Source organism: Desmodus rotundus, chromosome 6 (assembly GCF_022682495.2).
Source record: "Desmodus rotundus isolate HL8 chromosome 6, HLdesRot8A.1, whole genome shotgun sequence".
Classification (NCBI taxonomy): Eukaryota; Metazoa; Chordata; class Mammalia; order Chiroptera; family Phyllostomidae; genus Desmodus; species Desmodus rotundus.
In genome coordinates, this window is record NC_071392.1 from 15,863,805 (window position 1) to 15,888,979 (window position 25,175).

General features: G+C 45.6%; 2 protein-coding genes across 5 annotated transcripts in view; one reads left to right on the forward strand and one right to left on the reverse strand.

Annotated features, from left to right (window-relative positions):
- Positions 1 to 6,605, forward strand: part of CDCA7L (cell division cycle associated 7 like) — a 137,514-nt gene extending 130,909 nt beyond the window's left edge. For all 3 annotated transcript variants that reach the window (XM_045197331.3, XM_053927362.2, XM_024563112.4), the window contains exons 4-10: positions 144 to 533; positions 1,884 to 1,955; positions 2,066 to 2,236; positions 2,949 to 3,074; positions 3,903 to 4,052; positions 5,002 to 5,138; positions 5,718 to 6,605. In XM_045197331.3, the coding sequence (XP_045053266.2) occupies positions 144 to 533; positions 1,884 to 1,955; positions 2,066 to 2,236; positions 2,949 to 3,074; positions 3,903 to 4,052; positions 5,002 to 5,138; positions 5,718 to 5,748 (1,077 nt within the window). In that variant the 3' untranslated portion in view covers positions 5,749 to 6,605. The remainder of the gene's footprint in view (positions 1 to 143; positions 534 to 1,883; positions 1,956 to 2,065; positions 2,237 to 2,948; positions 3,075 to 3,902; positions 4,053 to 5,001; positions 5,139 to 5,717) is intronic.
- A 140-nt stretch (positions 6,606 to 6,745) lies between these two features.
- DNAH11 (dynein axonemal heavy chain 11) overlaps positions 6,746 to 25,175 on the reverse strand; it is a 249,553-nt gene continuing 231,123 nt past the window's right edge. For both annotated transcript variants that reach the window (XM_045197324.3, XM_053927361.2), the window contains 8 exons: positions 21,872 to 22,063; positions 18,971 to 19,090; positions 14,728 to 14,970; positions 12,375 to 12,557; positions 12,183 to 12,298; positions 8,549 to 8,661; positions 7,949 to 8,089; positions 6,746 to 7,019 (listed from right to left, as the gene is read on the reverse strand). In XM_045197324.3, the coding sequence (XP_045053259.2) occupies positions 6,772 to 7,019; positions 7,949 to 8,089; positions 8,549 to 8,661; positions 12,183 to 12,298; positions 12,375 to 12,557; positions 14,728 to 14,970; positions 18,971 to 19,090; positions 21,872 to 22,063 (1,356 nt within the window). In that variant the 3' untranslated portion in view covers positions 6,746 to 6,771. The remainder of the gene's footprint in view (positions 7,020 to 7,948; positions 8,090 to 8,548; positions 8,662 to 12,182; positions 12,299 to 12,374; positions 12,558 to 14,727; positions 14,971 to 18,970; positions 19,091 to 21,871; positions 22,064 to 25,175) is intronic.

Below are 25,175 nucleotides of genomic sequence, written 5' to 3' on the forward strand. Positions count from 1 at the left end.
CTGAGAAGTTCAGGGGAACGAGTAAGAAGGGGAAGCTTTTAGCTGTTTATTCTTTTCCTCAAATAACGTCAGAGTGATTTTAAGTGTGCCTTTTCGAAAGTCTGTTGTAAGACAAAATCTTTGTTTTTTCTCATTTTTGTTAGCTTGAGGAGCCCGATTTGGGTGACTACGGTAAGGCAGATGGTGAGGCATCGGCAGTGAGTGAGGAGGAAGAATATGATGAAGAAGAAGAGGCTACACCTAGAAGAAGCGGACCTAGAAGAAACAATATTGGTCTTCGAGTAGCCTTGCAATTCCCCACCAAGAAATCGGCAAAAAAATCTGATAAAAACGATTCTTCTGAGCCGCTGTTTTCTAGCTCACACCTACTGGACAATAAAAAAACTGTTCTTGGGAGAAAAAGAAGTTTCGGAGAAGGGAAGGAAGGGGAAGATTCTGCCTCTGAGTGTGAGGATGACTCCAGGGATGAGGGCCAGGAGAGCTCGGATGCGCTGCTGAGAAGGACCATGAACATCAAGGAGAATAAGGCCATGGTAAGGCCCGTGGGGGCGCCTGGGAGCCGGTGGCGGGCCCTGACCAGCGCTGCTGAAGCTCAGGCTGCACTCACTCAGGGCGGCTGCTGCTGCTTTGGCTTCTGTTGGATGCTGTGGCCTGGGCACTGTGTGTGCTGTCTCTCTCTCTGCACCCCAAGCAATGCTCACCTGAGAGCTCTGGGTTGGGAACTCACAGGGAGACTCCTAGCACCGTTTTCAGCCCCCTGCTCTATGCCATCAGCTAATGCTGGCCCATGGCCTGTTCGCAGCAGAAGGAAGCTGGAAATAAGGTGTTGGGAAGCCACAAGCTGCAGTGCGCGGGCCAGGCAGGCGTCTTTCAGCCCAGAGCCTTGTCCCTGTGGTGACCCACAGTGGTTCCCAGTCGCTGTCTGATGGGATGAAAGAGGTCTAGGCATTAAAGCAAACGGAACTTAAGAGTGTCTTCACAAGGCTAATTAGTGGAACAAGGAGAAATCCGCCCCATGCAGATTGTCTGCATGCCGTCAGTGACTGCTGGTAGCTTCATAATTTGCATATACAGAGTTTTCAAAGATGCTGCTGCCACTCATAATCGCTTTCAGCATTTTGGTGTGTTTTCCTTTAAAAAACAGTAAGGTAATGCTACTGTATATACAATCTTACATGCCTCATAAGTTACATGAGAAAATATAAAGCTTGCTTTTGGGTGAAATTTATTCTAGAACACACTTGTGCTTATTACTATCTAAGAAAAGTTTTAACACTGTGTCAGTCTCCACTTTAAAATAAGAAAGAACTGTGTTCGTCACGATCTTTTGATGACAGCCGTACTTTGTATAAATCTAAGACTCAAGAGAATCCTCATGGAAATGCACAATCGGCATATTAATGCTCGTTACTTGGTGTTCTTAGGTGCTGTTTTGGAAATATTTTTAGAAATTATTATTGATGAGATTTTAACCTAATTTTTGGAGCTCTAAATAACTGTCAGCCTGGTCAAGTTGAGCCTTTTCTATTTTGAACATGGTGAAACTTGACTCAAGTGTACACACCAGGCTCACACTGATTAGCGGCCCTGTCAGGATTCCAACCTGATGCTCCGGGCCCTGGTCCTTCCAGGACAGTTTGCATTGTGCTGTGTCCTTGTACGTAAGCCATGGGCAGAGGTTTCATTCTTATGAGTGATGATGTCAGCTGCGGAGATAAAAATCTTTCCCTGTGAGGTTAAAATTTGAACCACTGTTGAGATCTTACCTAAACTACTTTGGTCAAGTTTCTCGTGGCTGCAGAACTGAAGACTTGTGATCAGGCGTGGGATAAACTAGACCTGGGAATATTTACGTACAACCCTTTCTTTGTTCCCAACTTCAGCTCGCTCAGTTATTGGCGGAATTGAACTCAATGCCAGATTTCTTCCCGGTACGAACCCCGAGCTCAGCTTCTGTAAGTGGCACTCCTTAGCGTTATTCCAGCCCTGATGGACGTAATCGATTGCCAGATGGCTCATGTTGCAGAAAGCACTCCGCTGCACTTGTCTCTGCTCTCGCTTTCAGAAGAAGAAAACCGCAAGGCGGGCCTTCTCTGAGGGGCAGATCACCAGGCGCATGAACCCCACCCGGAGTGCACGGCCACCTGAGAAATTTGCTCTGGAAAACTTCCCTCTCTCAACTAGCAAGTTTGCAGACGAGTGCTACCGTTTCAGAAGAAGGAAGACAATTAGTGGGGTACTTTGGGGCCCTAAGAAACAGATTATTCTCTGTCTAAGCCAGTGGTCCTCTGACGCCCGCAGTCATCATAGTCTCTCCAGGGCTTGCAGAAAGTGCTGAGGCTGAGGTTCTGCCTTGGTAGATCCATTGCAGCTGAGAATTGGCGTTTTTATAAATTCCCAGGTGATTCTGGTGCTCCTCAGACCACACACTTAGAGAAGAAGCCCTGGTGTAAACTGTAGGCCACAGGGGGACGATGGGGGTCAGGGGGGAATCCTTTGTCTGAGCCGCACCAAGGAGCAGAGCAGTCGCCTAGATAAGTCTCCAGGGGAGCAGCACAGGCCTGGTAGCGGCTCCGTCAGTCTTCTGGTTTTGCTTCGGGGAAAGTACAGTGATTCCTTTGAGCCCTTGTTTTAGGAATGAGGTATTTCAAGTGTCTTTATTCCAGAGGGCGGTGGGTTTGGCTGTCCATCATGGTTCACTTCCCTGTCCTCAGAGTTTACCGTAGGTGCTCGAGCTTCTCATTTACTGTTCTGTCCTTTTGCCATGAAGGAAGCTTGGCCCTGTGGGGCAGGGGCGCAGTGAATGACTCAGGGAGTGAGTGGTTTTAGGAAAGCAAAAGAGGAGCATAGTTAACACGAATGGTGCTAGAAGGCTGACAGTTTAAAGTAAAAAAAATGTTTAACCACTCAGTATCTCACACCAGGTTCTGCTTCGTGTGCCGTCACAGGGGCGGTGCCAGGTTGCTAGACCACGCCACCGGATCTCTCCTTTCCGGGCAGTGGAGGACATCACTTCGGAGGACCTGGAAAACGTGGCCCTGACCGTTCGAGATAAAATCTATGATAAAGTCCTGGTAAGTCATGTGGGATGATAACTCACGTGCTGACTCTGGTCCGGGCTTACACCCAGGGCCACTTCCCCGGGCACAGAGTGGGCTCTGATCAGAGGGTCAGCTGTAACGGGGGGGCAGGGACAGCGTGGTGCAGGCCTGCTCCCTGGGGAAGAGGTCTCTCTGGGGGCCGCTTGGTGTTGGCGGAGAGTGTTGGGGTACAGGTTCGAAAAGCATGTTTGTTTATAGTTGTTACATTTCTGTACTTTTGATGTCTTAAATATTGAAAAAAATAATACGCTTTTTGGTTAACATAACCATAGAAACAGGTTTGAGAAACTATTTGGTTGGTAGGACATGGGTTAAAATTTCTTTAGAACGGTGCTTCAGAGGGAAGCTTTATGGTGTTCTGCACATGTTTGAGATAATGCATGGCTGACTAAGGTAGCGTTAAAATGTTTTTAATTGCCAACAGTTTAAAACCTGGAAGTTTTTATACTGAGAATATCCAGATTGCCAGGAACTAGGTCGGGGCTGAGGGATGCTGCATGGGATTCATTGCCACTCTGTCACCTGTCACCCTCCTGCATTCCTTCTCGTCTCTCTGGTCATTTCATTTCTCCCCGGCTCCCTGCTCAGCCTCACCTGCCCTAAGATGCTTCTCTGGCCCCAGAACTAAAGGTGCACACAGGCTGCCGCAGGTGCCGTGGCTTGTAGCAGAGACGCAGCGATGCCCGGTTCTGAGAGAGGGGCAGTGTGTCTTTGTGCACTTAGGAACGCGCGTGGCAGCATGCGGCCTGGGGCCATCGCCCTATAAATCCATGTTCAGCCACTCCAGCCTTCTCCCCGCAGGGGAACACGTGCCATCAGTGTCGACAGAAGACCATCGACACCAAGACGGTGTGTCGGAACCAGAGCTGCGGAGGGGTGCGGGGACAGTTCTGTGGGCCGTGCCTGCGGAATCGCTACGGGGAGGACGTGCGGTCAGCACTGCTGGACCCGGTAGGAGCGATGTGGGCACTTGTATTGTGTTGGCAAAGGGAAGCCTGCAGGTGGGGATCCCTGGGCCCTTTGTCGGGGACCAGTAGCGGCAGAGCTCTCTAGAGCCTTCGACCCCCTCCTCTCGTTCTGCATCTTAAGACACTAGGAGAAAAGAAGAGTAGGGTTCCCTTCTGGAAAGGGGGCACACACAGTCATCTGTTTCGTCCAGGTGCACCTGTGTGCCTTCCCTGCAATGGCAAGATCTACCTGGGCCAGGCCAGGGTGGCCCAGTGTAGGGCGCTTTCTGTGTGCCTGACACCACTCTAAGGCATCACATCTGTGAATGCAGTGTACTTCATTTCAGTTATTAATTCATTTACCCTTATGAAATGGATATATAACCTCCCTATGCTCGGGTTCCTTCTGTAAAATGGGAATAGTATCAAATACGACCTTGAACCTGGGCATTCAGTGCACTTAACCGCTTGTATAGCAGTCATACAGGTACATACATTTCCCCCAGTTTGCACATGACTATAAACTGCCACTCCGGTTCAATGATTTAACGACAGTCACACCAATGGGAGGTGGAAAACTCATGTTCCCATTCTTCTTTTGGAAACCCTCTGCTCCTAAAACCAGGCCCAACTTCCTTGGCTCTGTGACCTCTGTAGTTCCAATACTACTATGGAATTCTCCAGAATTTCGAACGGGTGTCTGCTTGTTAGGTTAGTTGGTCCTGTCTGAAAGCAGCATCTTCCTCCACGTGTGATATTGGGTGATCGAGCTTTCTGGGCCTGCTTTGAAACCTGTGAGAGGAAGGAGAGAAGATAATCTTTCGCCCTGTGGTACAAAGGAAGAGATGACATGTGACTGAAGACCGGAGGAGAGGTCCACTGAGCTGAACCAGGCTTGACCTTGACCGGGGCCTGCAGATAACGCGGGAATTTCTGCTTCCTCCCTGTCCTAGAACTGGGTATGTCCTCCCTGCCGTGGGATCTGCAATTGCAGTTACTGTAGGAGGCGCGACGGCCGCTGTGCCACGGGGATCCTCATTCACCTGGCCAAGTTTTACGGTTATGACAATGTGAAGGAGTATCTGGAGAGGTGAGTCTCCCAACTCCAAAAGGAGGTTGTGATCCCGGGTCCAGCAAGGCAGGACCCTCCCCACCCCCTAGGCAGGAAGTGGTGGTCTCATTTCAGGCTGATTCTTACCAGCCACCTTGAATGCCACCCATTCTGCAGCTCTTTGCATTGGAAAGATTCAGGACAGATGTTTGCCCAGCTATGAAATTCCCTCCTTTGCTAGGATTTTCCGCTTGGGACTGCCTGGGTCCAGTTCCCCTTACTGTGTGAAACAGAAATGGAGTGTCCAAGGCAGGCTGAGGGGAAGCCGTGAAGGCCACTGGCAGCCCTGACCCTACTGGGCAGAGAGGAGAGGTTAGGGGGCTGTCTGTGTAGGATGTGGCTGTCTCATTCTGGGGACAAGGAGATGGAACTGGGGCCCCCAACAAACTCTAGATGCAGTTTCAGAGTGAGACAAGTCTTAGTTGGGGCTGCCCGCAGGGTCTGCAGTGCAATGCATCTGAGTCAGGGCTGCAGAGCAGCGAAGGTCCAGTTTGGGCTTTGTTTCTCCTCCCTCCCATTCGTCGCTTAGCACACTAACCTGCCCTGTCTTTCCCTCAGCTTACAGAAGCAGCTGGCAGAAGACAACTAAGAGAAAGAAGAAGCAGCCGGCTCACCGGGCGTGCTCCCACAGGACACGCCCTACGCACCATTTGTGCCTAAGAGTTTTTATAGTTGGTTTTTATATAGAAATGTAGATCTAAATACTATTTGTTTTGAAGATTGTTTATATGCTTGCAAAGATTTCTCAGGAAAACAGCTAAGCACCTCGAGGAATCTGTATGCGCAGGACTGTTTGAATTGTTAAGTGTCTGCAGATGATTAAAAAGCACAGTTCAAGTTCAGGTAAGTTTGAGAAAACACTGCCTAAGGAGCTCTTGCCTCTGACACCGTTTATTTGTTGATGTTGCCTTGATACTTTACTTCCCAAGCAGTAACTCCAGGCCACGTTTTTACAGGGGTTACTGCCCCTTTACCTTACCTCATCCTGACTGTAGTTCAAACCACGGGGTTTCAACCTGCTCTGTGCGATTGGAAATTTAAATTGACAAACATTCCCCTAAATTACAAAGTGCAATTAACCGCAGAACTTGAGCGTTCTAGAGTTTTATTTTTTTATTAAAACTTGAATGAACAAAAAGCAGATTGTCAGTTTCTGACACTGGAGGCCTTGGAGCGCCTGCTGCTTGGGGCTGGTCGCTTCTGTATTTTAAGAGAATGTAAGAGCTAATTTTTAATTTAAAAAGATTTTGTTTACTATCTTATACGAACTCAAATCCCACTTACCGACCAGGAATCTTCCAACCCCATTGTTTTCGAGGTTGTATTTTCAACGGAACCTCGGTGAACATGTGTGAGGTGCTGCGTGTGGTGGGATGGGTGCTGGGGAAACTTAAACTTAACGTGTTCTGACTGGGTTTGGCTTCTTTCTCTTCCCCTCTTTAAAGATGGTGTTTTAAAAAAATTAATGCACAGTTACTTAAAAGTTACAGAAACTGGAATGTCTTATGCCTGTCAGTAGAATAAATTAATGTGCAGGAGAACAGCGCAGTGGCCTGATGAAAACCCTCACTGTGTCCCGGCTGAGGGACTGCGAGTCCCACCCGAGGGTCACCTAGGCTTCCAGCAGCAGAGCCACGCCTGCCAGGACCCATTTGGCCGTCTTCTCTTTGCTCCTCAACCTGAAGGTCCAGATGTAGTTGGGGCCCCTCATCTTGGTTCTGTACACAGGGCACTCATAGGTGTGCTGGGTTTCCTGTCTGTCCACGGGGACGGCTTTGGCAAAGATGACTGGCATCGCTGATGTCAGCTCCTTGAGGCGGGCGTCCACGATGGTTCCTGCCTGGGCGTCCCATCTCGCACCTGCAGCAGAAACACAGGGGTCACCTTGGTGGGCCGTGTTGGGACCGGTCTTGTGACTGTTGCAGGCAATAAACGTTGCAGTTCTGTCACATGACTGCGTGTCTGGCTTCCTTGCCGAGCTGGCCCATGACTGAGGTATGAGAGGGGGGTTAGGGTTCCTGCTATCCAGGTGTGCGCACACGCAGCAAGCAGACCACTGCTCCCGTCCTTAACACCTAAACTCTTACGAAAAAGTAAACTATGAAAACAGATTACATAACTCTCCAGACCCTAAAGCAAACTGGTTTGCTCTGCCTTAAACAAGTGTGTTTGAATGCTTATAGAGAATAAGAAATACAATTTACCACATTCTCCCCCCACCGCACCGTACCTTACACCAAGTTCAGGTACCTCATTCACATCACCTGGCCTGTCTTTAAACACTTGAACCTGCGGCACTCGCTCTACAGTGAAAAAGAGCATCTTGGCAAAGACTAGGATAAGAGGAATGTCTTGCAGAACTAGCACACAGCCAATAAATTTGGAAATCATTGCGTATTCCTCCTCATCCTGCCCCCTTGAGAGAAGTACAGTGCTCACTGGCGTCTTTAAAGGTTTGGGGATATCTTGCAATAAAATAGAGTGAAAAAAGTAGAAGATTTTGCACTGATTATATTGAGAGCAAAATTAATTCAATGTAGGTGTTAAGTGATCCTGTGGTATTAAACCTCAGATACATGCACAACTTCAAATGATAGCTATCACCCCAAATGCCGTGAAATCTGGCTCACAATCGACACACACCCTGGCATCTAAATTCTAAAAGAAGAGCAGGAAATGAGGTAAATGACATTCATGTGGCTGAATGCTGAGGGAGGGCAAATACTGGAACCTGGGTAAGAAAGGCCCTTCACTGAAGCACTGCACGTGTGCTCCACGGTGTGGCTCACCTTCCATGAAGAGCCCATGGAGATAGGCGCCTTCCCGTGGCGGGTGGCCGTATTCCTCCTTGTTTTTTTTGGTCACGTCAACCGTCAGGCACATCTTATCCAGTGGCCACTCGTTTTTTCTGGCCATGGTCTGCATGATCGCTTTGGGAGGAGAAGGGGCAGGAGTGGTGTCAGGTGGAGCGTAAGGCTCCCGGGAAGCTGAGCCCCTGCTGGGTGTGCCTCGGTCCCGCAGGGGGTTTTCGGAGCCTGCGTTATTTGCTTGTGGCCGCAGTAGAGCAAGGGTTGGTGAACCAAGGCCATCGGGACAACCTCGCAGCTTTCAGAAAGCAGTGTTTACCGGGATGGCTAAGGCCACCCGGTCGGCACCATCACTGGGTGCTTCAGCACAGCCACGGCAGAGCGAGGCCCTTGTAAGCGAGGCCTTGGCAGGAAAGGTCCGCCGGAGCGCACCTGGGTCTCTTTCCTACCCAGAAGGAGGAGAGACTTCCTCAATCTCTCCTGCCCCATTTCTGTAAAGGCTCCTGCCTGAGCAGGGCGGGGGAGCACCCCCAGGTGGAAGGGTTCCCGCTAGGGGTGTGGTTCTGGCAGCTCAGGCCTTACCGGTTAAGAAGGACTGAGGGTTGAAGAGGCCCGAAAGCCACACCACAGCCGGGAGGGCAAGATCTTGTGTCCACGTGTCCAGTTCCCGACATCGCAGGAGGAGGTCGTTAAACCTGGTTAACAGAAGGCAGGAAGAAACAAGCTTGCTTTTTAGTAATACAGGTTTCCCGGTAAGATTTAAGTAGATTCTGGGGAAGGGCGGAGATAGAAAAGTCCTCTACGGACGACCAGTAAAATCATTAGCAAATAACTTGCAGAATGTTGTCTGCCCCTTTAAAGGGCTAGATTTTTTTCCAGTAGGGATTTCCTGTCTTACAAGCATCAGAGACAAGAAACACTGGGGGATATGGGACATTTGTCTCCATTATTCAACTGTTTAGATCCTTCTAGTGCTACGTGGTGACTCTACACGGAGGGACGTCTGCGCAGGGCGCGTGGGAGCACGGTACTGGAGGAGCAGCCTTCCAGGAACGTTACTGACTGTTCCTGGACTGCAGTGCCCAGGAAAGGCAGGGGCCGCGGAGCCTGCCACAGTAGCCTTCCCACATGCAGTAATTACCTGAGGGTGGGAAAGGTCTTAGTAATTATCAAGTTACTTTATCCACTGCCTGTTTGTGGTTTCAGAATCTGCTGTTCTACACAGGTTCGCGCATCTCAGCTGCACAGGTGGGGAGGATCTGTAATTTACCATGAGGGAGCTGGCTCACAGAAGCGAAGGAAAAACGAACTTTGATAACATTAGGAGACCCGGGAAACCTTGAAATGTAGGTTTAAAGAATGTTAAAAATTGGAGAAATTGCAGCACAGAAAGAACAGGCCAACAAAAAAGCCAGTGAAACAATTCTCCAGGACCGATACCATGCGGTCCAGCCCCAAAGTTTTCTGGGACCTGGCTTGGATCGGAGCTGCAGAGGAAGCAGGGCCGGGTGAGGACTCATCCCCACACTCCAGCCCTGCAGAGAAGGGCTGCCTGAGATGGGGCTGTGCAGGAGGGAAGGCTCTGAAAGGTCCTGTTCAAACTTGGGCCACCTTAGAACACAACCCTGTGCCCCGCCCCATATTACAAATCCCTGACGTAGGTAGGGCAAACATACTTGAAAGGTAACAGAGGAAAAAAAGGAAAGCAAGGATGGAAAGAGACTAGCTCAAAATATTGCCACAGAGGATAAACATTACAGCCAAACAAGTTTTAAATAATGAAGTGGGTTAAGAAACAGGGAATTAGGTTGGAAGATCTCAGAAGTGGAAAAAATACTGATACAAGCAAAAAGCAAAGCAGCATAAAGTAGAATAAATTTTTAAAGCCAAAAAAATGAAAATATGGTGAAAGTTGAAATGAAACAACATGTATTTACTAATATAATTCTAGAAAATTTGAGTTCCTAAATTATGAATTTGAATCTGTAATCAAGGCCATGCTGCATTTCAGGAAAATTTGGCAACAGAATATTCAATACTATGATGTATTTTAAACTCTGAAGATAGAGACTCCCCTAGTCAGGAGAAAACATGAAGCCTTTATAAAAGGGGAAAAAATACGGCAGCTTCCGATTCCTCCACAGCAGCCTGTGCTTAGAGAAGAGAGCAATGCTCACAAAGACCTCTAGCAGCGAACAGGTCAGTTTTTTAAAAAAGTATCTAAACTGTCGAGCAAGTATAAAGAACTGATAATACATCATTTAGAATGGAAGGGAAGATAAAGTGCTTCTCAGATAAGGTCAAGTTAAAGGAGTTCATCATCACCAAACCCTTATTATATGAAATGTTAAAGGGAGTTACCTAAGAAAAAGAAGATAAAAAAATATGAACAGTAAAAATGACAGCAAACTGACAGTTATTAACAACCATACCTAAAACCAAAACAAAAGAAAATTAAGCAAACAACTAGAACAGAAACAGAACCACAGAAATGGAGATCACATGGAGGGTTATCAATAGGGGATTGGGAGGGGGAGAGAGGGGGGAAAGGTACAGAGAATAAATAGCATAAATGATAGGTGGAAAATAGGGGGAGGGTAAGAATAGTGTAGGAAATGTAGAAGCTAAAGAACTTATAAGTATGACCCATGGACATGAACTATAGGGAGGAAATGTGGGAGGGAGGGAGTGGGCAGGATGGAGTTGAGTGAAGGGGCAGAAATGGGACAACTGTAATAGCATAATCAATAATATATAAAATAAAATAAAAAATTAAAAAAAAAGAACTGATAATACGGCAGGAAAAATCACCAGCACATCCAACAAATGGGAAAGTTGATAACTCGGGAAATAAAAATAAGAGGATACGGAAAAAAAGACTCTGAAGAAAAGTTTAAACTCATGAGAAAGAAAAAGAATAATAGTCATAAATACAGAAAACTAGGACAGGTACCTCTCCCCTACACCCAAATATAAACAACCTGGAACTGAAAATTGATTTGGGACAATGAAATTTTAAAACTAAGAGGAGAAATAGTAGACCGGAGACAACTTAAGATATAATAAACATCACCTAGAAGTGACAAAATCAACCAGAATATAGCAGACACACACACACACACACACACACAGAAAATACGAGAGTTTGGGTAGGTAAATAAAATGAAGAGATCAGGGAAGGCAATGTTTGGAGACAAGGGCTAAGAAGTTTTCAGAGTGGAAATAAAAGGTGGACCCCAATTTTTTTACATCACACAGTACCAAATAGGATACATTTTTAAAAGTCCATGCATAGTTAAATATAGTAGTAAAATTATAACACATCAAGTGTAAAGAGAAAATAAATGACGTGTGAAGAAACAACAAGTATTTTTAAGAACAGACTCATCAGCTACAATAAATGCCAGAAGACAATGGAGTTATGACAACCAAATTCTGAGCGGAAATGATCGTGTTCCAGCATTCCACCTACAGGTAAGCTACTAGTGAGGAGCGAGAGTGCAGTGACGGGAACTCAGACACAAAGAATCCCATTTACTCCCCAGCACCTACAGCAAAGGCCTGGTACATTACATTCTCTAACAAAAGAATAGGTAGGGGTCCAGAACGAAGAAGCCCAGGGTGAGATGCTTTCTGTACACCTGGAACTAGTACAGTACTGAATGTGAACTGTAATTGGAAAAAACAAAACATGGAGAGCAACAGAGTTGAGAGAGAGAGGCCAGGTGCTGAAAACAGGCTCCTGGATCAAGCCACGTCTGAAGCTGGACTACCTTTCAGTTTTTCAGTCATGTAAGCCCATAAATTCTGTTTTATTTAAACAAATAGAAAGAAAGAAGATGAAGGTGTAGATAATGATACGGAGCAAATTCAAGTTGCCTCCCATGGCGGTAATAACTCAGTGAGAGAGTTTTATTATCTACATTTTTCAGATGGTAAAATGCAAAATTAGGTCAGGTAGTTTGTCCAAGATCAAACAGCAAATAAGTAAGAGGCAGAAATGGAATCTTGCTCTGACCCTGAGCTTTAATTGATTTTTTTGCTTTTGAAGCAACTAACTAAGGAACCTGAAATGAAACTGGTGGTCGTTCGCGCACTGAACAAGTCCTGTCACAAAGCACAGTGTTTATGGCTCTTATGGGCTGAATAATAATTCAGAACAGTGAACCAGCCCTGAGGCAGCAAGGCTGGTGGGAGCCGGGACGCGGCAGCTTACCATGTGGCCAGGCCGTAGGTAGACGGGTAAGCCAGTTTGCTCCAAGTGTCTGGAACCGCGTCATAGCTCAACGCCGACTGCTGGGCTTCCACAGCAGGCGACAGTGTCAGCTCCCCCTTGCACGGAGAAAAAGGGCCACCTTGTGACTACCTTCTGATGTGGGGCAGCTTCCTCTAGCCCACCTCAACTTACCTTCAAACCGAGGTCTAGCTGTTGGAGTGACGTGCGGATTTCCCGAAGGAGAATATTCATCCTCTCGCATTCTTGGAAGCAAACAAGAATGTAGGGGCTTCTGTGTGAGTGTTTTTGCATGATATCTGCCATGTTGAACTCTTCTGGGAGTCTCTCCAAAATGTCATCCAAGACATTCTTAACCTTAGGTCATGAATACACAAAGATGGAGCTGCTTTTTCGATTTCATTTTTGGTCACACTGACTCTATATATTAAGTCCCAGAACATACAACTTCCAAAGATGCTTGCTAATGCCTCTAATGCTATAAAGGACACCTCCTCGTTCCCGGAGGTGGCCGAGGGACACTGCCAGCCACCTCAGCCACCTTCTGCACCAAAGCAGCCTCCTCCCTTTAGATCCCGCCAGGGAGCAGCTACGGTTTGTTTGCCGTTCATTTACTGTTGGCGTTTAGGGAACATAAGAACTGTTAACAACCACATTTCATCTGTATGTGAAAATACAATCAGAGGAGGCAGAACCCCAACATGCAGGTAGGTTACATTGTGTAATATGTTAATTTAGTCATTTGAAAAGTCACATGGCCCAAAGATGTCCTTTAATCTTGAGCTAATTTTGGTGACTCTATGATGCTGCCCTCTGACATACCCTAAAATTTGGGGAGCAATTTGTTAACATTTTTAACAAGGGAGGCTCTGTCTTGTATAATTGCTGCCCTGAAGAAATCAAAGATTTGTACGGTGGACACGTGAATGTGTACGTAGTTCTCCAGTGTGGGTATTTACTCTATCTAAGCTGTTTCACTGAGCTGTGGAGAACCAACAAGCGCTCGAGACTGAGTAGTATCGCCTGTCTTCAGCCTCAGATGTCCTTCCCTCTTTCCTTGACTTCTCAGACTACTGCCTATGGCTTACAAGGTGCTTTGGCACCCTGGCGGGTAAATTGTCAGGTTCTGGAATCTTAAACTTATTTACAACGGCGGTAGAGAGTACGAAATAGTGTAGTAGAGAAGGCAGGTAAAAGAACGGCTTTTGGCATCAGCTAGAACTTGGTTTCCTTCATTGGCCCTCTCTCGCTATTTGGCCTTGGGATGTCACTGAAGCTCATCTCTGAATCGGGGATCCGGATACTACTTGGGGCGCTTTCCTTAGGGCCTCGCAAAGCATCCGACGGTGGTTGTTGCTACAATCTGTCTGCCTGTTTGGGGTGTTGGGCATCTTCACCTCGTTTGTTTCACATTTTCTGGCTTCAACATTTCCTTGTTGGAAGGACTGAAATCCACAAGTGAGATGAAAACCTCATCCACCTTTCTACTTCTAGTCAAATGATAGCTTTTCTCAAATGGATGAATCTTTACCTCGTTAATGTTCTTTTAAAAAAACTCTAACATTCACATATGGAAGATGTTAGTATATAGGATACCTTACAACAAATTCTATTTTCCAAATTACAAGTTTTGGTCCTGGCCAGATAGTTCAGTTGGTCAGAGCATCGTCCCATACTCCAGGGTTGTGGGTTCAATCCCCAGTCAGGGCACATACAAGAAGCAACCAATGAATGCATCAATAAGTGGAACAACAAACTGATGTTTCTCTCTCCCTCCCCTCTTTCTATAAAAATCAATCAGTAAATTACAAATGAGTTGCTCAACAAATGGCCTTATTTCAAGAAATAATATTGAAAGTTCCTGGGACCTTACTAGAATTAGATCTGATGGTTAGTGTGTTAACATTATATCCTTTGGTCCAGCAATTCCATTTCTGATTATGAATATTATGAGTGGTTACCTTTGGGAGTTACCTCTGTGTACTGACAACAGACTATGCAAGAATGTTCACGGCCGTGCTGTACATCATGGTGGAAAAACTAGAAACCACCCGAACTCCCATCCCCCACTGGTTAAGGGAGTGTACACTCACGTAGCAGAGTACTACACCAAACAAATTGCATGCTGCCTGCACGCCCTGCGTGAACCCCACAAACGTAACGTGGAAGGGAAGGGGCCCAACGTAGATGAGTATATACTGTAGTATATACAGTATATACTACAGTATCTGACTGCAGTATCTGACGTTCAAACACGGGGAAGGCCTAGCTCTGGTGATAGAGTAAGGACAGCAAGGCGACCTTTGGGCTGGAAAAAAACTCTAACGAGGAGGAGGACGTGCATATTGACCAGTAAGGGGCAGGAGTATCCTTCTGGGGTACTGGAAATATTCTGTACTTTGACCTGGGTGGTTATATGGGTGTACACAAAGGTAAAACCCCACTGAGTTGTATGTACACTTAAGGTGAGTACATGGCACTGTGTATACATCATCCTTCAATAGTGAAGAGGAGAAAGACCCTGTACCTTGTCTTCTGTGGACTGGCCCAGCTCCTCGCTGACGAGCGCATTGCCGGGCTGCATCTCCAGCAAAGTTCTGAAGAGGGTGTTGGACGTCACTGTCAGGAACTCTATCTCCGCGTTTGGGTGCAGGCCATACAGCGCTGGGCTCTCTGGAGGCAGCATCTCCTCTACGTACTGGTGATAGCCTGCATAATCCAGATTCTCTGGGGCTGCAAAGCCTGGTGCCAGCATAAGTTCATCTTCGATCTCCAACCACAAGGGAAAAATCCGCTATTCCAAACTGAACGGGCATCGATCTTTGCTTCCTGAACACTCTGAGAACACTGGTAAGCAGTGCTGGCAGGCAGCAAGCTCTCCCAAATGTTTCATGACCCTTTTGTAATCGATCATTCTGCTCTGAGTATGGCACTGGGCCGACCTCTAAGAGGCGTCCCAAGAACACACCTGCAGCCTGTCCCTAAGAAGAGTTGGTCTGCAGTTTGCATGGGGCAACGTGAAACATGCACACACAGGAAATGAACAGGCATTGAACCACCCTGTGTATTGGACACCCTGTCACATGCTTGCAGTCTTTGATTCTCCCAAACGTCCCCTTTTGCAGAGAGAAATCGAGAAAGCATTAACTTGCCCAGGCAGATGTTTGATTTTAATCTTAATTCCTAATGCATTCCAGTGTGACTCCATAGGCCATGCTTTCCCAGTGTACCTGCTTTCCACAGTACTGCCTCAAATCATGTCACGTACAAATTTTACAAATATGCACAGTTGAATGTGCATAGTTTGAAAAATATGTGTGTGTAAGTAATATTTAAAGAGCAGTATCCACGAGGAGTCAGGTCAGTGCCACCTCCCCAGGACCTAGAGCAACGCAGCAAAGTCTGTGCTGTTCACTGAAACACCCGCAGACCCTGGGGCAGTTGCTGGCACACGCAGGTGCTCCGAGCAGAGCCGTCTCCTGAATGACAGGCTGCAGTAGTGAGGCGCTTCCACGCCCGTCCACTTCATTACAGCTGGGGCGGAGGGCAGACACTTCATGGAGAGGAATGTTCTTAACCAAGGAGGTGTGGGAATGTAGCTCTCCAAAATGTAACTAGCATTTCTGGGCCTGAGTCTCTGACCAGCCAGAAACAGAGAATCAATCAAGCGCTTAGAATTTTGTACTATGATCTCAGATGGTTTTTTTTCTGACTTTTTTCAGTTCCCAGGGGCCACTATACCTCTGTTTTCATTTTCCTAGTCTCTCTTGCTATAAATTCTGTCTAATGCACTTTTAAATTGTACAAGGGGATGCAACTTAAAAAAAAAGCCATAGCCTAAAAAAAATGTAGCTATTTTATGTCTAGATTTTCTAAATCATTTTCCGAAATTGGGGGTTGTTTCTGTCATGGTGTATGTTATGCCATCTGGTCCCCTCACCATTACCAGGAGACAAAGTGGATATTGACAAATTCTTACTCAATAGTATGTACTGATGCCCCAAATTCTTATTCAATAATACGCACGGTCAGCTAGTATAACCCAGACAAGCCTTGGAAGTTTAAAAGATTCATGCAGCCTACCCCGTAAGGAATTCCGTCTAGTAAGGGACAACATATTAATGATTTTCTACACAATCACGGCATCTGTGAGTAATGAGTTTGTTCCTTCCTTCTCAAACCTGCAACCCCAGATTTCCCAGGCAGCCTGTGTCCTTAGGGATGATACACAGTTGCTGTCTGTGAATTCCAAAAGGCATTTTAAATATTCAAGTCAGCACTTCTACTTTGATTTTGTCCTGTGAGGATTTTCCAGTTTAGCCTCTCGTGGTGCCAGAAACAGAAAACTTGACCCGATGACAGGGCAACCTGGACTACCTTCACCAGAGGTCACCACAGTCTGTTTTAATCACTTACTCACATCTTCTTTTCTTTCCCATTTAGCTATCAGAATAACCAAAATTTAAACTTTACCTGCTCAGGGTGACCAAAACAAAACCGTGAAGGATACTTAGACTCATCTTATTAGTCTCTGATGGACACACTAGCCAAAATACAAATATGGGCACAAAATACGAATAATGAAACCACAAGTTGGAATAAACATTTTAAACCAAACTTCGTTTCCTACAAAGAGGGACTTGGGTCTTCCCTGTTAGTGTTCACGAAATGCCTGACAAAAATTTAAACAGCCACCGTTAACTGTCCTTCAATAAAGACGAACAGGTGAAGATGGTTTCAAGCAAAGAAACTAGCCGAAGAGTGGAACCACTTAAAGATGTCACAGAGTGGATGTGGAAGGAGCTGGGCGTTTGAGCCCACACACATACGCTGCTGGTGGGGCAGCCGATGGTCCGTGCTCTCTGGAAGGACACCCAGGCAGTCTTTACACACGTGTGGGGGTGCCGTTTGTATGTCAGGCAATGAGCAAAGCACAGGAATACTCCAACACAAAGGAAAAGGCTTAAGGTTTATAGCCAGCCAGACCTGGCTCAGTTCCCACCCCTGAATAGGTTGGTAGCTTTAAAAGTGACTGTTTATCTGAGTTTCAATCTCTTTGTCAGTAGAATGAGGCTCATACTATCTTCTCTCTCTGCCCCTGACCTCCACCATCATTTGGAGAAATCAGCCTCTGTAAAGGTCACACACCACCACCGTTTAGCGTCCCCGTCTCCATGGTAATCTGCTCCCAGACCTCTTTTGAGGAGTGACTTCCAATTGTTTTCAATGGGAAGAGCCTCCCTGGCCTGTGAAATTCTGCTCATTTAGAACTCAGGAAAGACCAGGAGATGCACGATCGAAAGAAACAGGTAATAGTCGCATGGCAGGAAGGTATTTGTTCCCCTGCTCTGTTTAACATTATTGAAAGTAGTCAGAAAAATAAACTGTCCCCAATTTTCTGTACTAGACTGCACTACACAATTTTTCTAATACACCATTGTTATTTCCCAAGGGGAACTTGAGGAAGGTGATCAAAACTATCTAATGTCTTATGAGATGGCGTCCCAGAGAAACTATAAACGGGAGGTTGTCTGACTGGGAGTAGAGATGACATGGTGTGGGGTGCCCTGGGTTTCTAAGAAATGGCCACGCCTTGGCCACGAACCAGGAAACCTTTTCAGAGAGGGAGAACACGAGAAAAGTGTGGCCACCACTTGGCTACTTCAACGTGGAAAACCCTGGAGTCCTTTTGCTGGAAAAGACAGCCCTAGCCGTGAACCACGCGGGTGCTTGGTCTGCAGAGACAGCAGGTGGGGAGGACGGGCAACGGGCAGAGGCTGCCTCGTCCCGTTCAGCTCCAGCACAGGGCTGCACCTCCCCTTCCTCACAGAGGGAAGAGCTGGGCTCTCAAGCCACCACACTTTTCACACTTTCCTTGAGCACATATTCAGTTAGAAGTCAGCGACTAAAATGTAGGAGACTCCATGGCTCCTGTGACAGGAATAGCTACAGACTTGACGAATTTCGGTGTCCTTGAAACCAGTGCACCTGTCTTCTTGCCAGTGATAATGGGGTGATCGGGGCAGATCACTGTGCCTCAGTTTTTTGTCTGTACAAGGGGCAACAGTGCCCTGGCCGGGGACTCAGTTGGTTGGAGTGTCACCATGTACGCACACAAAAAAGCTTGTGGGTTCCATCCCTGGTCAGGGCACATACTGAGGTTACAGGTTGCAGGATCGATCCCCAGTCAGGAGGTAACCAATCGATGTTTCTCTCTCACATCATTGGGTAACAGTGTCAGTCCTGCATCCCTCACGCTGTGAGTCAGTGTATGTGAGAGGGCTTCACCTGGGCATACTCCCATGGGCACAGAAATCACCTGGGTGGGCTTGTCAAAATGCAGACTCTGATCCTATATGTCTAGGATGCAGCCCGAGACTTTGCATTTTAGACAGATTTCCAATACCCTTGAAGGTGGACCAGAATGTACTCACAAAAGGCCAAGAATCCTCAATAACATTTAAGAATTATTAATATAGCCCTGACTGGTGTGGCTCAGTGGATTGAGTGCCAGCCTGCAAACCAACGGGTTGCTGGTTTGATTCCTAGTCAGGACACATGCCTGGGTTGTGGGCCAGGTCCTTAGTAGGGGGCGTGCGAAAGGCAACCACACATTGATGTTTCTCTCCCTCTCTTTCTCCCTCCCTTCCCTTCTCTCTAAAACTAAATAAATATAACCTTTAAAAAAAAGAACTATTAATATGATGAAATTTAAAAAATTCTTACCAGAATTTTCTCCCCACTGAAATGAATTTTTAAATATGCCTTACCAGAGATGGATTCATGAATTCTTCTAAATACACCCGACACAGTTTGCGATCCCAGTCATCGGTGATGTGGCCCCCATACATGATCTCACCAAAAAGGTACCGGAGGTCTTCCCATGGGACCTGGGGGGAAAGCACACACATGTTCACTTCTGGGCCCAGGGCATCTGCCTCAGAGGGCTCACTGGGCAGGAGGCACCTGCCTCTCCACAAGCCCCTCCACCTCTATGCCCCCCAAGCCCCCAGGAACAGCAGGAACATTTAAAAGAGGTACAGGCTCCACAGCAGAAGCCTTAGAGCACTGGCCTTGTAAAAGAAGTTCAGAAGGTGTCTGGGCTTCTGCACAGACTTCCTCGAGACAAAGATTTTCAGTGTGTTCATACATGCAGTGAAAATTCACTACAATGACCTTTTTATGCAGATTTCAAAGCAAACTGACTTAGTCCTAGAACATGTCATGCAGGGAAAGCTTGCATACTCAAAATCTCAGCCAAAAGTCCCGAGAAGGAATTGGTTCCCAGGGCCTTGGAGGTATGGCACGTTTTTATGGTCTGATTTGGGAAAAGAAAACCCACACAGTTTGAATTGGGGGTAGATTTTGAAGTCCTTCAACTTCCAGAAGTTCACACAAACGAATCCGCTTGCCACAGAGGGACCGGAGGGCCCGTTTTACGGCCTGCCCAACAGTCGAAGAGTTGTAACTAATGACTGCACCATGTCTTACTCCAGAAATCACTCTGTCTCCTCTTCATTTGGCTTAGCAGCGTTTGAAGCCTCTCTTTGCTACCCTTTAGCTTCCTCTGGGTTTGCAAAACATGCCAGTTTGTGATGAAGCCTTTCTAGACAGGAACCTTTGTACCCTCGGGGGCAATACACCGCCTCCCAACAGTTCAAGTAAAAACTTAATTATAGCCTTCCTTTGTCGCGCGATGTGACAGAACAAGTAAATGGCTTCAGTGAGTCCAACGTACTCGCTCCAAGTTTATGTGAATGTGCATAAATGCACCTCAAATGTGTCTTTCTTTTAAAAGCTGGTTTGATGTGAATGAAAAATAAAAGAGAAGTGGCTACACCACACTCTTGCTCTCAGCCGCCCCGTGGACAACCGCCCTATAGAGCTGAGATGGCTGTAAACAAAGACTTCCTAATCTTATTTCTTATTCTGATTACATCTAATTTATGGCTGCTCTACAGCTCACCATCCGATATGTATCTCCCTCAAGATTTTAATCAGCTAGCGTGTCTGTGCTTTTTAATAACTGATACTCTTCCCCCAAATCTTGATCTGCTTTTTTACAGATACTGTCTTCAAAAGGGCAGGTACAACCAGACCATGTGCACGTGCGAACTTAATTCACCAATCCTCGGAACTTGCCTGGTGATGTGTAGCAAATGATTCAGGTCAGGACATCTGAGAGACAGGTGAGTGTGTCGGCCGCCTAAGGCTGTGCTGATCTGGAACAACGTGGGGAGGGCAGGGGTAGGGGTGGGGGTGGGGGAAGCGGTGGGACTCAAACAGCCACCAGGTGTTGCCCGGCCTCAGGATGTGAGAGCTGGAGAGGAACACACATGTCAACTCCTCTCTTTGTCCCCTTCCTTTCTCTCTCAATCGTGTACAAGACTCAGTGGACACAGGACCAACCTGCTGGTCACCCTCACAGGACAGTTGGGAAGGACTTCAATAAAAGTGTCAAGTGGTCCATTTTGTTTTCTGCTGAGAACTGATATAATAATCAGTTGTATGTGCAACATTTAAAACAAAACATGTTAAGATCAACAGAATGATTTTTAGAAGGGTCAAAATATGCCCAAGGTACATATAAGCAGACCTCCTTTTTAATATCATAGATTTAAAAAGTGATGGATATTGAATATTGATGATCGCGTACCATAGTAAGGCCATTTATTTTGGACACCACTTATTCAAAATGTGTTTCTTGGGAGGACACACCCGTGTCCTGTACCAAGTATATATGAGTACATTCTGATGGCAGTCAAGTCACCTCTGAAGTTTGAGAAAACTTTGTTAACAAAAATTGTGCCATGGTTACCCAGAGAACATAAAAAGTCCCTAATACACAGAAAAATGGATGAGTTATTTTAAAGTCCCTTTATAGAAAGTGTGGCCTAAAAACACAGCACCTGGTTGGTTTTGACAAATATATCTCAAATTTAACTTAACAGAAAAAAGCCCCCCTTATGAGGACTAAGCCAGAAAATTCTTTTTTTTTTTTTAGAAAATTCTTACAAATGGTTCCTTTTTGGAATCCAATCGTTGGGTTTATAAGAGTTTACACAAATGTTCTTGATGAAGCACTGCCATTCCCATCTGTAAAACACATTTTACCTACAAAATAAAATCATTCATCTACCTTTACCTTCAAATCAAGGGGAACATTACTGAGAAAGTCACAACAAGGTGGCATGCTTAATACATAATAATGACATATGCAGGAAATGCACCATTATTTATCCTTGTGACGCGCTGTAAATTGCTTCCATCATCAGGACTAATTGTAGTGATTATTAATGCAGTGTTATGAACTGTCAGAATTGCTGTATGTAATTACATTTGTGCAAATGCTTCATTACCTGCCTAATGAATCTGGCATCTATGCACATGTAAACCACTGTTTTTGTTAACATAATGGAGGACATTTTTTTTTTTTTTTGCACGAAGCTGCTGATGTAGAACTGGTTTGACCTATCTTATGAAGTTCGAGCATCCACTGCAAGGAAACCTTTGATCTGGTTGATTTTCACACTTGGCAGACGATGCAGATAGAGTGTCAACCATTTTAATAATAGCTTCCAAAGAGAGATGATGGTCCATTTTGATAGTGCCCAAAGACCGACAGATTCAGGCCACTCCCCGGAAGAGGTTCCCCGACCACCAGCTCTTACGTGAGGGTTTGCCTCTAAGTAGTTGTAGAGGACATTGGCACAAATGGTGAGGTCTCTGGGACTGAAGGGATAGCTGCGGCTCCAGCCCTGGGGGCCGAACCTCAGTCTCCCAGCCACACAGGCGTGGAAATAGCACAGAGCGAAGAGGATGCCTTTAAACTCCTGCTCCTTGGAGCACACTTCAAGTGTATCCTGGGAGGGAAGAAAAACATTTCATTATTCATCTGTGTGGTTTCTGAGGGCAAGGGTCTGGGCTTTCAATGGTCCTGTAAAGGATGATGAGGGAGATTTAGAAGGGAGCTACCATGCAGTTTTCAGCAGGGCCGCCTATCCTACCAGAGCACCAGAGGAGACTATTTGGCATTTGCCTGTCTGCTGATTTAAGAGGAACACTTTTATTTTGCTTTCGTTATTCTTCTGAATGCTTCTAAGTTCGCTAGAAAATGAGACAAATGCATTTCAACCAGCAGTAATACTGTTGACATCATTTCCCCCTGCAAAATTGTCCTTGCAAAAAACTGGACAACAAAAGGACACCATCTTAGTTTCATTATTATAGGCAAATATTATTTAACCCCAAATACTATTTACCCCTGGTCTCATAGTGATACAGATTCTCTGGGCACACGGCCACCCATCAAAAAACTATTTCCCAGTCACCCTTGATGCCAGGCACGCTATAGAACCAAGTTTTTGCCAACAGAATTTGAGCAGGAATGATGTGTCTAACTTAGTCATTTACTTAAAAGGAAATTGTTTTGCCCTGATTGTCACTCTTTTCCTTTTTCTGTGGGCTAAAAATGATGATGACTGGACAATCACAGAAGCCATTGTTAGGAATAGTGGACACACCCATCAGCCTGGGCGTGTGGCTGATCCCATGGAACGGAGCTGCCAGTCATGTACGAGAGAAAATACCTGGTGTGAATCACTATAATTTTGTGCTGACCCTTCACTAACACAACCACCACAACAAATGGTTCCCTTCCAATGAACTAGAAGCAAAATTCACCATTGGGATGATAGAATGGCATATGGAAGATTAGAAATACATATATATGCCCAATAGACTAGATGTGTAAAATTGTTTTGAAAATTCAGAAGGAAAGCAGAGGCCTCGTATGACTATATGATATGGTTATGGCCCCAACAGCTATAAAATTCAAGGTAAAAAAACTGCCATCTGATCTATGGCTTAAAGGCAGTACTTTACCGTCTTCAGATGTGGCAGCTCTGTGAGGCAAACAGGAAAAGTCAAAAACCTTCAGCTGAGGTTGGGCAGCAGAAGGAGGAAAGGCCAAATCTGCACCTTCCTGTCTTGTCCTTTAAAATGGTCAAAGTACAGCCAGTCAACATTTAAAATGGATCTGACAGCTTGGGCCACCTGCCGAGCTATTCAGCATCTTTGGGGTGGGATTCGGAGCTGGTCTCCCAGGGGACTTCTGGTAAAAGTTGAAACCAGGACCAGAACTGTTCTCTGGTCTAGGACCAGAAGAGCATTTTAGTTTCTTCCTGTATCTCTTTCATCAGAATCCAGGGCTACCAACAAATATAGTTCTAGAATTGGCCAGGCCACATACAGTGTAGACCTAACTAAGTCATGAGGCAATTTCTTGGTAACTTATGGGGTTTGGGCATATACAATCCTTAAAAATAACTTTTCTACAACTAAACATCTAATAAAAGGCAAGCTTGTGAAGGCAGGAAAGAGAAACCATATAACTAAGTACATTAATTCCACCTATAGTTCATATAACTGACTTACTTTTATCCTCACTGCTAAAAAAATCACAAATCAATGTCCATTTCATCGTGCCATTGGAAGAATATATGAATCAGGCTTTCCTAAGAAAAAGTATGAGTCTACCCTGACATTCCACATTTCAGGTCAGTCGTAGTTTCATAAACCAAGTCATGAGCAAATAAATATCAGAAAGTGTATCAACAGCACTGGGAACAGAGAACAGGCACGAACACATGAAAGTGTTGTGTGCACACCAATGCCATCGCTACATACACGATTCTTCCTTTTTGCTGCAAATCTTACAGAAACAGAACTCTATATTCTTACTTTAAAAATCTGGTTCTCTGGGGATGAAAGGAGCCCAAACAGTACTCCTTTATGACTCTTCTTCAAGAGGCAGATGCTATTGAGCTGAAAGAGACATGTAGACAACATCCTACAAAAAAATGGTTCTTTATGTCTTGGTCACTAAGTGATTGTTTCTACATAAACATTCTGCAATGCTGAGGGTAATAAAGAACTAATAATAAATGAACTGTGTTCAATATGAAGACATGTGTCAAAGTTTGGAGACAAATTGTGATTTTGGGAAACATTAAAAATACAGATTTAATTGGATTTGGAAATTAAAGAATGCGAAACAAAAACACCCAAACAGAATAGTTAACTTGCCTAGATCCTTTAGGTGCTTTTCTCATTTGAGGAGAGAGTCAACAGGAGCAACTGGATTCATTTACCTAACCCAAATGAGTGCCCTGCAGGCCTCCGCAAGATAGGGCCGCAGCAGCAGCACAGAACGCCCAGGGTGATTCAAGGGGATTTTGGGAACAGAAGCCATCTGTCATACAGATCACTAATTGCCTGCCCTAAAATGTCTCCTCATTGACTTTTAGCTGAGCATATGGCTGCCCAAGATAAATGTACTTTTCCCAGCCTCTCTTGCAGCTAGGTTAATGCAAAGTTTGAACAATGAGATAAAAGGATTGTGTATTAATTTGTAGGAAGCATCTTTAAAAGAAATCAAACATGTTCCTTTTGTCATCTTTTTTAAAAAATATCTTATTTTTGGTTTTAGAGAGAGGGAATGGGAGGGAGAAGGAGAGGGTGAGAAGCATTTATCGGTTGCATGTGCCCTAGGGGACCACAGCTGCAACCCAGGCATGTGCCCTGGCCAGGAATTTAACCCTGATCTTTCGGTTTGTGGGACAATGCCCAACCAACTGAGTGACACTGGCTGGGGCCCCTTCATCATCTTTGTTCCCTCTTTCCTCCTATTGTTGGGAACATGGATTTGGGGGCTGAACTCTCACAGCCACCTGAGACCATGGCAGGTCCATCCTAGAGATGATGGAATAGGAAACCCGTGAAGAAACTGTGTTTTTGACTACTTTGTGGTGACAGAGATGAGCTCTAAATGATCTACTTCCAGAAATCCTGTATGGCAGAAATACCTTTTAATCTTGTTTAAGCCACTGCTTTTTAAAATACTTTTTTCATAAATAGCCATCTATGATTCTAACTGAAAAAGGGTTCTGGGAACCTATTCACTGGTAGCCAGGG